General features: G+C 32.8%; 1 protein-coding gene across 2 annotated transcripts; it reads right to left on the bottom strand.

Moving 5' to 3' along the window:
• Nucleotides 1-1,748: 1,748 nt before the first annotated feature.
• On the bottom strand, nucleotides 1,749-16,295 carry LOC134278658 (uncharacterized). Of its 2 annotated transcripts, none has more exons than XM_062760955.1 (3): nucleotides 15,963-16,295; nucleotides 9,942-10,018; nucleotides 1,749-4,847 (listed from the first exon to the last, which is right to left on the bottom strand). In XM_062760955.1, the coding sequence occupies exon 3, from the start codon at nucleotides 4,839-4,841 to the stop codon at nucleotides 2,733-2,735; it is 2,109 nt and encodes a 702-aa protein (XP_062616939.1). In that variant the 5' UTR covers nucleotides 4,842-4,847; nucleotides 9,942-10,018; nucleotides 15,963-16,295; the 3' UTR covers nucleotides 1,749-2,732. The 2 variants fall into 2 exon arrangements, with proteins under 2 accessions (XP_062616939.1, XP_062616940.1); XM_062760956.1 differs by lacking the exon at nucleotides 15,963-16,295 and adding an exon at nucleotides 10,989-11,168.
• Between the last annotated feature and the right edge of the window lie 642 nt (nucleotides 16,296-16,937).

Consider the following 16,937-nt stretch of genomic DNA (forward strand, 5'->3'; position numbering starts at 1 on the left):
GTCGTGTCCAAGTTTTGTTGGGTACTAACCTGCAAATACCCAATTAGGGTGTTTTAAGCATAAGTGACACTTCTTATTGGGTATACCCAATAAGCAAAAAGTACCCAATAAGTACAATCTTGGCATGAAAAATACCCAATAAATGCACTCTCGTAAACACGGACGGACGAATGAGATTTAATGTTCCCTCGCTTTCGCGAAAGCGGGGGAAAAAGGATTATATTTAATTGCTTTGAGAAACAATCGATTTTTAAAGCAAGGCCTGCTAATCACTAATAAGTTGATGTTACAGGCACTTGATCCCGCCCTATGAATTTCCAGGGGTCTGTGTCGTATACCCTCTTAACATATTTGTTTTGTTTATAGATTTCTTTAGATCGACCTCTGTTCTTCACCTACATCCTGTACAACTGGTGTTGTATCAAACCAGACAGCACCATTCGAGAGTGGCCCATCAGTATGTCGAAGAAGAAACAATCGGAAGGATTGGTTGGCCAGAAAAATCAGCTGACTTTAATCTATAAAGAGCATCCGTGGGACATGCTCAAGAAAGAAATTGACAAGTACAGAGGTAAGACTAACCCAACAATCCATAAACTTGTTCTGGTTGATGAATTATACAGACAACTCTCAGAATTGAATAAATAGTTTTTCAAACATATGCAAGGGAGTTATAAAGGTTTGTAGTTGGTCATTTCAGTAATTGACAAAAAATTCTTTATGTTCATTAAAATTTAAATACCCGGTATTACTTATTGTTGTTTTCCTTTTAAACGCAATGTATCGATGGTCGATTTCCACATTGCTTTTTCAACTAAACATTGCTTTTGATAATTATTTGAAAAATATACTTATGGCGTGTAAAACGTTGCTTTATTCGATAATCTTGTGATTTATATTCAAAATCTTGTGATGTATATTCAAAATCTTTTTATGTATGTTCAAAATCTTGTGATTTATAGTCAAAATCTTGTGATGTATATTCAAAATCTTGTTATGTATGTTCAAAATCGTGTGATGTATATTCAAAATCTTGTTATGTATGTTCAAAATCTTGTTATGTATATAAATAAAAGAATATACATCACAAAATTTTGATCTCAGGGAAGAATTAGTACAACTCTCAGTCAACCTTGGACTTTCAGTAAGACGTATTTATTCTCGACGTTACTTAATTAGCGTCTGAAATTTGCACAGCCTTTCACTCATGGTTGAAATATACATACCGGCGAATGTCAAAGAGTGTAGAAATGAATCAATGATAGTGTTTCTACGGTAAAGGGGTTGGGCTTAAGACGTCTCATCGTTTTCAACAACAATTTAAAGTTGCTGATGTTATTAATTTCTAAACCAATGAGAATCTATTCGCAATTTGAGAAACGCTTATTAGGTAGTGTCGAGAAAGACATGCCCTCCAGAAAGTCCAAGGTTAACTGAGAATTGTACCATATCTATAATACTAATTCTATTCTTTAATCATGTTAATGTTCACTGTGTTTATTCGACAGAATTCTTAATTGTACTTTGAAATTCCTTAATGTTTCTTTTTGTAGCACAATGAGGAAATCATTCCTGATAATTATATAACGGATCTGTATAATTTGTCATTGTCCTACTCGTATATGTGTTTTGTGTGAGAAGCGGAAGTTAAGCTATTGACGTTGGACCGAAATTAATTTCAGTCTTTTTGGTATTTTCACATAGAACAACACGATAAATGAGAAAGAATGCATTTTTTGTAAAACCATTATGCTTTATATAAGGTTAATTGAATTTTGTTTGTACAAGGATCAGTTAAGATTATAAACACGTTTCTGCAGCTGTGTTCCAAGTTGAATTTATCTCACTTTCTGATAATCTTTTTTGTGTAGGCCTTAATGAGATTACGACAAGAAACATGATCTAGCTAATTACCAGCATAGGGACTTTGAAAAATTTAATTTCCACAAACATCGAGACTAAAAAAATCAATGTTCATTGATATACCTATAAATTGCTTTTTTCAGATACATAGTATAAATGATTCATGGTAGAGAAATGCTACTATCAATATCATTTAAAAAAAGATATTATACTTTATACAAAAAGACAAGATCAACGTTTTGTTTTTCTTCGTGTACAGTTGGTCTGAATTAGAAATTAAAAAAAAAAAGATTTTCAACAAAAGTTATATTCAAAATATTGATATAACTTTAAACAAAAAAGACCTTGCCTCGTCCTGCAAATGATTAATGGAACATTTTTGTACTGTGTTATTTATCTGTACAGTTTTATATTTACAATGTCATGAGATGCAAGACTTCTTTGAAAGAAATTGTTATATTTGTTCACAATTTAATTAAATAAAAATAATAAACAATGATAAACAAGACGGATCTTCATTTTCTGTATGTCTGAATGACACCTCAAATACCTTGCGTGTAATTGGAATGTATATACATGTTTAAGAACTTAACACCAATTATTTCAGTATCAAAAATTCAATGAAGTTATGACCTGATACCTTTTACATAGAAAAATTAATACGAATTGCCAACGCGCTTTATAAGATTCAAAGAGATCTACGCAAGAGTGAAAAATCGAGTCTGGTCATACCTTCTTGAACTTTCCAAACTGAAAATACATAATCTAATAATAAAATTCATTGATACATAAAAAACGACAAATTTCCGTTAAAAAACAAAACAAACTGAAAAACACAAGATTTGGCATTTGGCAACGCAATCCAAAAATTATAAATTATACAATAGACTAAACATATATTTAAAGAATACTGTTCCAATTAAAATAAAATTCGTAAATGAAGATCGACATTTTACAGAATGATTTGTTTCGCGCATTCTCTCGTCCACAGTTTTTAGACGGTGATTATTATCTGCGGATTTTGCAGTCTGAGTTGCTGACATTGTCGTTTTTATTATTTCTTGGTAATTGTCTTTTGCTTCATAAGAATCACTCTGAATAGCTGAATCTACAGCCATGTCTAATTTCTGTTGTTTTCCTGTTTGAGGGCTAACCGGAAGTTTAGAAGTCGGAAGCGGAAGTCCCTCACTAGTGGACGTTGTTGTCGGCACGGTGACCGTCGTTGTTGTGGGTATAAACTTACATTTTTCACCGGTAGAACGTATTGTGAATTCCACGAGTGACTGGCGAATATTGGCATCAACGTACTGCCATGCGTACACGTCACAGTGACTCGTTGGAAGAAAAAAAGCACGATCTGGGTAAACTGTAGAAAAAGATAAGCACTTGGAATCTTTAGCTTCTGTAGCACTTTGTAAAATCACAAGTTTCTCCCAATAATTTTCTCTAAATGTTGCTGCGCAATAATATGTATATGACGTCACTGACGTATATCTGCAGTTGTGATAATCCAGACGAAATACACTAGGGTTAGCACAGTCTTCATAAAATTCACCTAAACAAGTTCTGTTGTTACCAAAATGGGCAGTAAATGAAAATAATGAAGGCAAATCGCACTTTGTCGGTATGAATGTTCTTGAAATTGGCAATATTGGTTTGTATGAATTATCGTATGAGTGGTACAAATCACTGATTGGGTCTTCGTCAGGACGAAAACGAGAATCATCACAAATAGTCCTTCCAGGACTGTCTAATGTGATCGGCCAAACAAAACTCTGACCTATACTGTACCCCAGGACGGATTTACCCAGGCGTTTAAATGCTACACAGGTATATCGAGGTCTGCAACCATTATAGTATACAGATTCCGTTGTAAACCTTCTGGTAGAGCGAGATGGAGAGTCGTCGAATTGTACGCAAGAAAACTGCCCAACGTTGTCTATTGAAAGAGTGGAATCGCTGATGTTTACTCTCTTTGTCCCAATGATGTCTTGAGAATACCATTCTCCTAAAAATCTTCGAGGAAAAGAGCATATTGGCAGAACAGTGTTAGGGTCACACGTTCCACATGATTTGGGACACTGGCGAATATCTACGGGGGAACACAGTCTTTTCGTACAGGACTCGTATTCGTCCGCACAAAAACTTCGTTGCACTTCCTTCTCTAATGTAAGAGAGTAAGACTTTTCTATATCACTGTTTGAATTCGATTCACTTGCAATCAAATCAGTAAACAATTCTACAACAATCCTACTATTATAATAACCTAAATCACGTTTAGGTACCCTCATAATCCATATTCCATTCCCATTGACTGCTTTAATGATCACTAATATGAAATTTCTCGTGTTCCAGTTTGTCACACAGAACGTTTTCTGGAAGATATTCATAGGAACAAAGTACGTGCATTCGCTTCTTCTGAAGTCAAATGTCATCCCTTCTCCTGCAATACATTCGCTTTCTAATCTCATTGGAAGTTCCATATGATTACAACCATGAGCATTTCCATTTGAATCTCTTATTTTTAAATTGAAGCCACCGCTGAATGGACATCTTCCGATCTCTTTGGTCATCTCTTCGTATGAGACCAATAACCATTCATCCAAATTCAAGTTACGGTCATTACAAACGTTAGGACTCTCTGAATAGGAAGACGTTCTCATCTGCAAAATGGACTGGCCTCTTTCCAAAAATTCAATACATTTGTACTTTTTCGACGATGCAGAAGGGGACTCGAACAAGAAGGCATGCTCCCCACGCCTTTCAACACAATACAGCTGGTAGGAATCACTCGGTACATGTACATCCTTCACTGATAAAACTTCACCACTAAACCGAAAAGTCTGCTTTTTACCATTTCCCGATGACACTTTGTAGTGCCACTCGCTGTTTTTCAGGTGTTCAGGAAAGAAGCAAGTCCCCTCAACAACATCGGCCGTAAATGTCAACCATACGATGCCCCAAGCAAGCAGCATCATATCACTCTAGAAAAGAAATGGCATTGCATTGAATGATTTTAAGAATTGACGACATTTCTATCATTTCCATCAATGAACAGCAGGTTCACTGAGTAATTCTGTTTCATAATAAAACATGATATAGGTGTTAACATCTTATTTGTTTAGGGTTTATTCTTGTTAATGACCTTCTCTTTATTAATACTCTGTCATTTCTTTTAAAATATTCTTTATTGCTTTGAAGCGGTGCTTTGGTCTCACTCGTATCAGAGACACATGCTAAATTGTCATTGATCTGTATATTTAATGACACATGTATCCTAATTAGAAATCTAAATAGATACATGTATTGGATTGGTTCACAAAATTAGAACCACTTCATCTTCTTCTTAAACTATCAATATAAGATGTGAAAGTTCAGAAAAAATATTACATGCATTATATAATCTTTTCAAGCAACTTTCAAGTGCATTGAATTGAACGAATCTTTGATTTGAATTTTTTAATTTTTAAAGATCTTTTCTTTTGAAAGTAATGGAATGGAGATTCAGAAAGAGTACTTCATTTTGTTCCGTTTCAAACGTTTTCATTTGAATATAGGACAGATTTCTCATCATCTAAACTCAAATATTTTTCACTTACATGAGTTTCAACAAGCAGCAATATACATGTAATAATAATTTTACGATGCAATGTTGCATCCTTCATTATGTCTCCCCTTCCGAAGGGGAGACATATTGTTTTTGTCGATTTTCTTATTCTTCTTATTCTTCTTATTTTTATTCTTCTTCATCCAAATTTTGTCCAGGCCGTAACTCGAATACCCTTTGACCTGAAGACTTCATACTTGGAACATAAATAGATGACCTAAAGGCGGAGTGCACGGCACCAAATTTTTTGACCTTGAACTATTTATAAGGTCAAGGTCAAACTTTTACATTAAAATAGAGTTTTGGAAATAGCTTGAGTAACCTTTGATATTAGGACTTCAAACTTGTGACATAGAAAGAAGACATTAAGTACAAGACGTAATGCACTAGAACTTTGACCTTGACCCCTTTCTTTCTTCAAGGTCAAATAGAGAAAAAAAATGATTTGAACATAACTTTAGATACCTTTGACATTTAGACTTCAAACTTGGAATATGCAGGGGACACATAAGAGAAGGTGTATGTGATAAAAAAATTTTGACTTTCATCCAATGTTTATAAGGTCAAGGTCAAACTTTCACATCAAAATAGAGTTTAGACCATAGCTTGAAAACCTTATGATATTAGGACTTCAAACTTAAAACATAGAGAGAAGATGTTAAGTACAAGATGCAGTGCACCAGAACTTAGACGTTGACCCCTTTCAACTTAGACCTGGACCCCTTTCTTTCTTCAAGGTCAAATGAAGAAAAACATTTGACCATAACTTGAAATACCTTTAACATTTAGACTTCAAAATGGTAATATGCAGAGGACACATTGGAGAAGGCTGCTTGTGATCAAAATATTTGACCTTGATCCAATATTATTGGGTCAAGGTCAAATTTCACATTAAAATAGAGTTTATGTCATAGCTTTAGTACCCTTTGATATTAGGACTTCAAACTTGTAACATACAAAGAAGACATTAAGTGCACCTGGACTTTGACCTTGACCCCTTTCTTTCTTCAAGGTCAAGTAGAGAAAAAACATGATTTGAACATAACTTTAGAAAACTTTGACATTTAGACTTCAAACTTGGAACATGCAGAGGACACATAGATGGAGAGTCTGTGTGATCAAAATTTTTTACCTTGATCTAATTATTATTGGGTCAAGGTCAAACGTTCATATGAAATATATCCTAAGTCATAACTTGAGACCTTTCTTGACATTCGGATTTTAAACTTGGAACAAGTAAAGACAATTTTAAGCCTAAATACACTACATTAAATTATTTGACCTTGACCACTTTCTTCATTCAAGGTTAAATTAAGGAAAAAAACAAGACCAGACCATAACTTTAGATCATTTTTAAGACTTGAAAGATGCACTGCATTATTATTTTTGACCTTGATAGTAAAAATGTTGGTAAAGAAGGGGAGACATGTGTTTTTTGTTAAAAAAACAATACCCACTAGTTTTCATTTGAATCTCTTTTCTTTATTCTTTTCCTGTCATGATGCAACTGCATGTTGTATTTTCTCTTTAATTACGCTTCAAGTCAATAAATACTTATCTAAGAACCCATCATACAACCTCTAATTAATCCTCGAAATGAATATTGGCTTCATTCGATAAACGTGTCGCGTCCCAGTCAAGCCCAAAGGTAAAAAATAAGTAACACGTCAATGCAATCGCTAAAACCATGGATACAAAAACCAAAACCCGTATGCTTTTTGGCGCAATTAAGCCACTGGATTGAGGTACTCGGAATATTCGCCTGCATTAGATAGGCTAATCACCATTCTGTATAACTGCGTTACGCGTCTGATAGTTCGACAATGAAATCTTATTTGACTCTGTTCGCCTGACGACACTTTGCACTTGACACTAGGTTTTGGATTAAGTTATTTCTTCATATTCCTCGTCACAATCTTTTAAACGGTGTAATTATCATGGAGTTTCAATGAATGAAGTCTGCATTTAACTAGATTTCTGCTCCAATGAATGAACCTACTACCCAATGGTTTTCTTGCTTTTGTCAACTTGTGTTCTGATAATATCGACCAAAACTCATTTTTTCATTGCCTCTATTGTTAGACCTTATTATGTGGCTGGAAGTTGTAAAGCAAAGAGTTTTAGAACTTAAATAAATGGTAACCTTTCGCTTTAGGGTTGTGTTAAAATCAATATACTGGGCTAATTCTTAGTATAATCTCTGTAATTAATAAAATGAAGGAATAATTTACCATTATTTAACTTACATAACACTGCTTTTACAGTATAACTGTAATTATATCCACATACCAAAATAACCTTTTAAGGAATTTCATTCTTGAATACGTTTTGAATCTGGCGGCCAATATCTGGCTATAAAATATCAAGGCCAAGAGAAAAAGACGCATTTGTTCGTAAAATTCTTGTATTAAAACGAACGGAATTTATTTTCAACATTCACTCTAATAAAATACATGTCATTTCAATTGGTCAGTCTCTTTTTTGATGGAAAACTTTTTTCTGAAAAATAAAACTTTTATCTACAGAAGGGGGGAAAGTATTGACGTTATTGGCTTTAAACAAAAGTGCTTTCTGATTCATTTAGAAGATGTTTTGGCGGTGGATTTTTTATGCACTTACCTTACAAGAATTATCTCAACAGGAATTGTCACTTTGAAGTATGTACAAATTACCTTGATTGGTCTTACTTTTTGGACAATTTAATGTGTCTATATAGTAATACCGGTATATATTTGAATTATTGGTCCCCTACCGGTGAAACCGAAGGGGACTACAGTTTTCCTCTGCATCAGTTCGTCTAGCTGTCCCTCTATAAGTCTGTCCAACTTGGTTTTCTAACCTTTTTTTATTAATCAAATGCAGAATTGAGCTGATTTTTTGTCAACAGTGTATCTTGATGATACTTTGCAATTTGTTCTGATTTAATGATTTTTGACGGATGTTTTTCATAATTTGAAAAGGTTTTCCGCATTTTTTTTCTTCAAAAAGTTTGCCGACTTTGAGCTGATTTTGTGAGTGTACCTTGATGAGTTAAAGATCAAGTTTGCATTTTTGGAAGCAATTATGACAATCAAATGTAATCGGAACCATATACTTGAACTTGATGGTAGGGGACTATATAGTATAATTGCTAATTAAGAAAAACTCTTATAATGCTTGTTCTCTTTGAATATTTTCATTGTTTTTGGCCGTGGTGTTTATCTCAGCGTTAGTAGAGCTTCATGTATAGTGCTCCATATCCTATAGTTTATATTCCTAATTTGAATGCAAATACCACAAGATACTATTAAAAAGCAATGAAAATGAATCACATTCTTACAAACTTGATAAGAATTATTTGGAATTAAAAACGTTAATTTACGTATACGTCTAATTAAAATGTAAACTAAAGTATTTACCAAGAGCACCTACACATGTACGTAACGGAACAAATTTGCACTAAATTTAACGAACAAATATAAAAGTATAAAACATTACTCGATATATTTACTTTAATTAACAATTCGAATTTCAAACGATTGAGAATATATGATATACAGTAGAGACTTACCTTTCGGCTCATACATGTATGATTGCAGTTATTACATTGAGTGTGCCTTCCTTTGAATGTATTTTGCAATTATAACATGTACTTAAGGCCTATATTTGGTAAATAACGAAGTTAAGCTCTACAATTGTACATGTATATGGACGCCAGACGTGGAATTATTCAGGATTATTGCGAAATTGTTATCTCCTTTACTAGCTAAATCAGGAGACTAATTACAAAACGGATGTTGGGTTCACGATACTGATTACTCTTTTTCCTAACCCGATAGACGTAATACGTTACTTCAGAGAACACAGAGCGCGAAATGACAAGTCCCCGATGAAGAATTGACTTTGTCTTGCTGTGATCTATTGTAAGAATATGATACAAACTTGTTTATCAAAATATCAGACTTTGAAATACAAGCATCACAGAAATAACGCTGCTATGACAACCCCATCATTTCCAGATACATGCAACATGAAAATGCGTTTGACATTTAAATGTTCGTTTAAAATCCAAAAAGTTGTTAATTTGTATTTGCCATTAAGAATATATTCAAAATCGTACTTATGTATGAACACTACTGAATGTTCCAATAAATGTTAACTTTAATTGAAAAATAACTAAAAAATACAACTCAGTTTTTGATGAAAAATGACATGTAAATCTTGATATCATAAGTTCTAAATTGCAGTTTCATTTGAGTATTTTTTTTATCAAGCAAGTTTGGTATTGAATATGAGGAAATCTTAAGAATTAAAATCATTTCATCAAATAATATGTAGCTCGACTTGCACGGATTAAATATGAAGAAAAAAAAAATCACGAGATACTTACGGACAATGTCATTAAAAAGGGAAAAAAATAAGCATTTTAGAAAAAAAGATTGCTTCACCTGCTATATAGAACAAGTAAAAAAGTGAAATATATTGTACTTACTCTGCAAAAAGTGTTGACATTAATTCCTCAAGATGGAATCACGTGTATAGACATCGGTGACACTCCGTGCCCAGTTCCTGAAAATGCAAAAGACCTATTAGTCTCTTTATATCCTCCTTGAATAATCAATGCTCACCTCGGGTTCAGTGTGAAGAGGGATCCTGTCGTAACATACTAACCTACAATATATATAATCTTTTCTCACCTGATATGCGGGCAACTTGGAAAATATATACACATTTTGAACTTTCGCCGTTTTTTTTCCTCCATTTAAAAACCCATTTTATTTTCAATCAGCGTTTTAAATGACACGCGCAAGGTAAATGAAATATCTTAGCTTTATGCTTTCTCGTTATTTTTATACTCCGCAGGTTTAATTGAAAGGAAAATAATTATTATGACAAGAATTCCAATTGATCGAGATTTTTAAGCAGATGGCGAGTTAAAAGAATTATCACCTGCGCGTGCTAATAAATACAAAGCAAATCAATAGGTTTTTATGTTGTCCCCGAACACCCATGCGAGCAATTATGGACGGGGTTTCTACAAGAATCTAGCACTAGGACTCTATTGATGAAACAAAAATATACACTTAAACAGCACGTAACTTATTGGAATAGCAGGCCAATAATACCCCTTTGGATACGGCTCGATTTCCTTGGAGATACAAGATAGCAATTTAAGGCTGGGTCTTATTTACGAGATTAGATACTTAAAGGTTTTACTCTTTCCCGATTTTTAAGATCACGCACTGTCATTATTTTGTACATTTTCCCTGCTGACTTTTAAAAAAAGTAATTCTATTTTACTGGAGTAAGTATATTAATAAATAGAATTTCTACCTATGGATGTGACGCATATAAATAGGAAGTATTCGATCCCCAAAATTCACACTTCATACAATCATGTGCAACATTCTACTGAAAATTATTCCAATATCGGATTTTCAATCTATTCGCATGTTCAACTGTCAAAAACAACTGTAGACAGTCAAATAAATTTGTTTCTTTTAATTTTCAGAATAAACAAAAACAAAAGAAACCCTACCAGAGATGTGTCCAAACCCGTTTGAGAAAACATGGATTGTCGTCTAGTATCACGGAAAACATTCCAAGACTCGAGAGGTAGACTGACCAGTAATTGGTGATGATTCCATATTGTTTGTATAAGACGTGGTGTTTACATTAGCTATCTACTGCTAATGACCAGAGGTAATTGGTATATATTTCCTGTGCTTTAGTCGTGTATCGTAATGAAGTGATAATAGGATATTTTTCATAACAGGGGAGAAAACGTAAACTTCGGTACTTGACTTTCATGTATACAATGCAATCATGAAATATCCGAAGTTGTATAATAAATTTTAAGTATTATACAAAATATAGATAAGGTTTAAGCTCTTAAAAGGCTCAAGAATTTGAGTTCAGGCATGAAGCATATATACTGTCTCGATGAAAAAAAAATAACAAGCTCAAAGCATATGCAGAGAGGATTTAGAGTTCATTCGGTTCCATATGCTTTGACATTTTACTGTAATAATGCAGTATTTATTTTTTAACTGTGTTTGGCGTAACTTCCGAAACTGCTGTCTCAGACAAACTGACAAATTGCCCTCATTAATAGATTCAAGAAAAAATCAGCTTGACGGGTAAATTCTTATATGAATAAAGGAGTCATTGTGACGGCCCTTCCTTACCACTTGCAGGGTCTGTCAATTTTTCTGTAAATCTATTGTATTTTCTTTGCCTTATTACTTCTATAAATCTGTGATATCTGTAGGATTTTGAAGCTTTACTTGAGGAAATAAGTCCACAAAGTTGACAGTGTTCGAATTATCTATGGATAAAAATAAAGACGTTATTCATTGGCAGGATCGACAAGCATGTCGATTATATTTCCATAAATGCATTTATACATAGACATTATATGAATACTTTTTATTAGGTAATAAAAAATTAATATGAAGAGGAAGAAAACACATGCATGTTAACAAAGAGAACATTCAATAATATTGCCAGTCATCGATGATTAACAGAAACTTTAATTAAGAAATTCGATACATGAGGAAACAAGGCGCGTCTCCGTTAAAGTACAGATGCTCCTTTTGTGTTTTTTCTATAGTTAAAAACAAAAGAGAACCCATCGAGTTTTAAGGCAGCATCAGTATTTTGGATGTTTCATATACATAATTAATAAAGACGTAAGGCCAAATAACGAACAATCATTACAAGACCAGGAAATTACAGATCCTTTCATTAAATATTTATGTTTACAAGTGGGCGAAGAGATTTATAGTCTCTTATGTTACAATATTCAGTTTTTTTTTCAAAGACAAACGAGAACACAAAATGTCATGCAGTTTTAAAGTCATACGATACTAAGTAGCAACACTAAAGATATTTCATAAAAAAGCTTAAATACATGTATAGGGTTTTTGTAATGTTAATACATACATTATTTCTTCCATGTAGAATACTTGAAGCATTCGCAAACGATGAAATTCGAATATTATGTTGCAACACTGGATTAACTTTTCTTTAAGATTGGACAACAAAGAATCTTGAAATGAATCAGGATCCAAAAACAAAAAATCTTTAAGGACATTTATGAGAATTTCAATCTCAAAATGTTATTACATTGAATTTCAGTTCAAAATGAAAGGCAAAAAAAAAAAATACTTGAAGGGAAAATTTCATGACAAATATGCATTTTAGAAATTCAACAATATTCTGAAAGCATATGCACGATTGTCGAACAATTTTTTAATGTCATATCAAAAGTCTCTTATCTGATGTCTGTAAGGCCAATTTTTACAAAATGCCACAAATTTTTATTTTCTGTATCTTAAAGTGACATGGACACAGTTTCAACTCATTTTTGTAAAAACCAATTTTAATGTTAAAATCTCCTATTTAAGGCAATTGAAACGACCAGCAAAGGTTTGAACATCATTTGTTGATTTACAAAGGAGATGCAGAACCTAAAATTCTTCATAATGTAAAAAGGCTCTTGCCTTGTTTTTGTTTCCATATAGAAAATATCCTATTTTTAGCAAAACGAGATTAAGCAAATCATTAGATACTGTCTAATCGTATTTAAAATTAGCTTCTTTGAAAAAATCTTCTTTGAACGAACATGTATTAGTTTTTTTGTTTATATTTTTTTTAATGCTATGTTAACAAAAACATGTAAAGGCTTTATTTGCATAAGAAATGCTTAGAGCTCTACATCTATCTTGTATCTCGACAACTGATATTCCAATTTTTTCATAATTATTAAAAATACCTAAGTTAAATATTTGTAAACATGAAAAAATGGAAGAAAAAATTAAATTTTTTTTTTAGCGGAAACCGAATTGTCCATGTCCCTTTAAGATAAGTAAGTATTTTTATGTGTCTATAAATAATTTAAAAATCCTTTACAAATTTTTAAGAAGAAAAATTGCAATTTAAGAACTCTGCCCTATATCAAATGAGTCAATACGTTTGGTTGCCAAAATAAATATCTTTCTTCCAGGATCTGAAAATGACTGCAACATTCAAATTTTGCAGAGTTGGCGTGTGACTTATGTTCTACTTATGTTCCATATTATTATGCACACAACATGTACCAGTTTACCAGTATTATGGAGTTAAGACACTTGAAGAGAAAATAATTTTGAAATTATCACAATTTTTTTTCCTTTTCCTAATATGTTCCCTGTTGAATTCTCCGATTACTTAATTTCCAATTTATCTATTTAATTTACCAGTTTGAAACAAAATTTTCACAAAAGTACTACATGTAGTATGTGACTGACAAGGTAAGAATCTTTTTTAACGTTGATATAATGATGTTGGTAATGATATATAACTTACAATCAGAGTATCATTATAATGATAATAAACAGTCATTAATTCATCGCTTTTAGGAGAGAGTAACTTGTTTAAGAAGAGAGATCCCCACGCAATTTGTCGATGCACAATAATAAAAGTAAGCATGCAATTAAATATTCTTAAACTTTAATTTGGTTTCCAAATGTGAAGTCAGTTTTTGCTTTCGCTCTCCAGCAAACGGAACAAAGCTCAATATAATAGATAACACCCCAGACATCTATCGCAAAAAATCATGCATTAATTATTCATAATATTGTTCTATGGAGCGCAATTGGCAAGGGTCGTTAACGAAACCAAATGAAAGAAGAAAAGAAAAAAATAGTACTCTAACACATGCCACTAATCTTACGTGTTGACAGTTTGCTAAACACGTCATCATAATTAAATATCACAATCGCTTTTTTGAGGTACATTTAATATAATATCGATTCTTAAAAGTTTTTCTAAATAAACGGTCAAAGGCAATACGTTTTTGTTTTTATTGATCATTTTTGAATTATAAAACTTATCATGGTAAACTTTCAAGCAATTTTTTTTATTATAACGTACCGTTTACATTGAAATATGTAATAAACAGTGCTACAAATAATCATGAGCTGAGCACTGAAGGAAAAATGAAACGAAAATATAATTGATTGGATGTTGTTTAACGTCCCTCTCGAGAATTTTTCACTCATATGGAGACGCCACCACTTGCCGGTGGAGAGCTGCAAATTTTGTCCTATACCGGGCACTCAAAGCCATTGAACAGTGAAGGAATTTTTTCATGCCAGCACCTACTGCGACACGGGACCTCTGTTTATACGGTCTCATCCGAAGGACCGGTCAGTGGGATACAAAAATATGAGAGGTGAAACCAGTTACCATGGAGGAGAAAGGATTCCCTGTCGACTGTTCACACCCACCGTGTGCGTTTTGTGATATAAATACAGAGAAATCCATAGTCTACTCGCTATGAAAATAAATAAAACAGTTTGTTTGAAAGACTTCAGTCAACACCTTACGACAAATAATGTTTACAATCAATGAAAATAAAAAGATGTATATAACAATGAAATCTTCATAAAAACAAATTTCAGAATTGATCTGTTTTCCGACACACTATTCTTTATTAACATGTCAAGTGCTTCTTGAGGGCTAGTATCATTGTACCCGAGTTTAGTTCCACGACTAATATTAGTAAACGTAAGAAAGGTATTAAAACATAAATGCAGTCATATAAATAAAGTACAGTGCAATATGATAATGCCCATATAAAATCAATCATCAAAAATTTGGTTTTTAAATATTTTTGATATTCTCAACAAATCGACTTTTTTTTCGACCATAGTCTGTTGTTGTTGAATAACAATCCTCGAATTTTTGCTAAGTGAAGAAAATAACAACTCCTTCAAGAGAAATATACAGCTATAATATATTTATAAAAATCATTTTGAAAGTTTATTTCTTATTTCTCTTTTTAACTTGCATATTTTAATGCCCTAAAATTGGAGAGAGCATATAGCTAGCCTGAGGTTTAATTTGTTCGAATGCTTTTCAATTTGGGTAGCAACATTTCTTTTATCTCTTGACCTGGCCTGGGGGGCATAGAACTTAATCGAGCACACTTTTGATCTCAGTCTCACTTTTACAATATATTTTCCTTTGGTAAAAGTGAGACTGAGATCCAAAGTGAGCTTGTTTAAGTTTTATGGCCTGACCTATTCAAAAATTATTTACCTATGCCATAACTTGAAACGGTTGGCGCTGAGGTTTTTAGTTTTCATGTTTCACTGATGTATTTCTTGTGACAGTCCAATATATGAACATGATGAAGACCAACATTTTTTACCCAATGTTCTTCAGCTCAATTGCAATATGACCTACTTTTGAGAGACTTTAATCTCGACAATGACCTGCCGATGTTTCATAAACATATCTTATTTCTTTTGAAATTTAAAAATATACACCGAAACGTTTACTTCTCTTAAGCATGGATTTCTTATGCATGATGTAGTGCGGAATGGATATATGAAGCAAATTGAAGTTTATCAAATTATGATACAATTTCCATAAAATGAACTAAAAGGGGAAAAGCAAAATAATAAATCAAATTCAATATCTAAATTACTCAAAGAATTATTTCAAAGTTAAAAAAATCACTCACCGTTGAAGTAACCATTGTATATTTCCTTCTTTTGATAGGATAAGATTAGACTCTTGCAAAAATTATAGATTCTGTACGAGCCGCCGCGATGTAAAAGGGTCTTTATTCCACTTTACTGCCTTGAACATATTTAGTTCCACTGGTGTAATCCATTTATTCACTTAATCAAGCAAAAGTTTCCTATGAAAGTAACTTAAGGATCGGGAAACAATCATGAGCTATAGGAAATTCCCGTGAACTGGAATTCTACCTGATACCAGGCTAATGAAATTTATCGCTAATAATTGACGGAGGCAAAAGCTAGCGCGGTCAATCTTTGATTGTGGCTTCTGCAATGGACCAGGGCATACTAATGCATAATTGATTTATGGTGGCAAATTACATGCAACCCCATAATTAAGTAACGATAGATGTGTTATTTTATATTCTGGAATGCATATTTGGGTTTAATAGCAGATATTTTTGAAACTGAGCGAAGCAAAATGCATGACGCTCCACTAATTCCTAATTAAGGTTAAGGTACTTAATTCTTTAACATACTTTTATTTAGCTCATTACAACTTACAGATTTTTCTTGAGAATATTCTGATGTCTTTTTCCCCTCTCTGACACCAATGTTGCTTCTTTTCTTTTTTTCCAGTAAGGCCTCTTCATTGGGTGAAAAGTTCTCATTATTCTTTCCAGCAGAGGGGTCCACTCGGAGACTATAAATGAGCAAATGAAGTCGTAAAACTTTATTGATTAATCAACAATCTATCGCCCTTGTCGCTGTCTGTCACGTTTCGCTGGTTCTCATCATTTGAGCTCATCAGACTTTGCGTAATTTTGCTCACATTTTTTGGTAACATTTGATGCATTAAGAGATTTATAGTTTGATGATGCTGACAATACGTTAGTGTTGACTGTAATTAAGGCTACGTAAGAAATTAAATTTCTTTGGCCGTAACCATGTCTTTGTTTTAACTTTATATATCA

This window comes from Saccostrea cucullata, unplaced genomic scaffold, assembly GCF_032062105.1.
Source record: "Saccostrea cucullata isolate Sc308-1 unplaced genomic scaffold, CSIRO_AGI_Scuc_v1 ctg664, whole genome shotgun sequence".
Classification (NCBI taxonomy): Eukaryota; Metazoa; Mollusca; class Bivalvia; order Ostreida; family Ostreidae; genus Saccostrea; species Saccostrea cuccullata.

Excerpts from the sequence above, each read along its gene's own strand:
- LOC134278658 (XM_062760955.1), bottom strand. The coding sequence starts at position 4,841 with ATGATGCTGCTTGCTTGGGGCATCGTATGGTTGACATTTACGGCCGAT.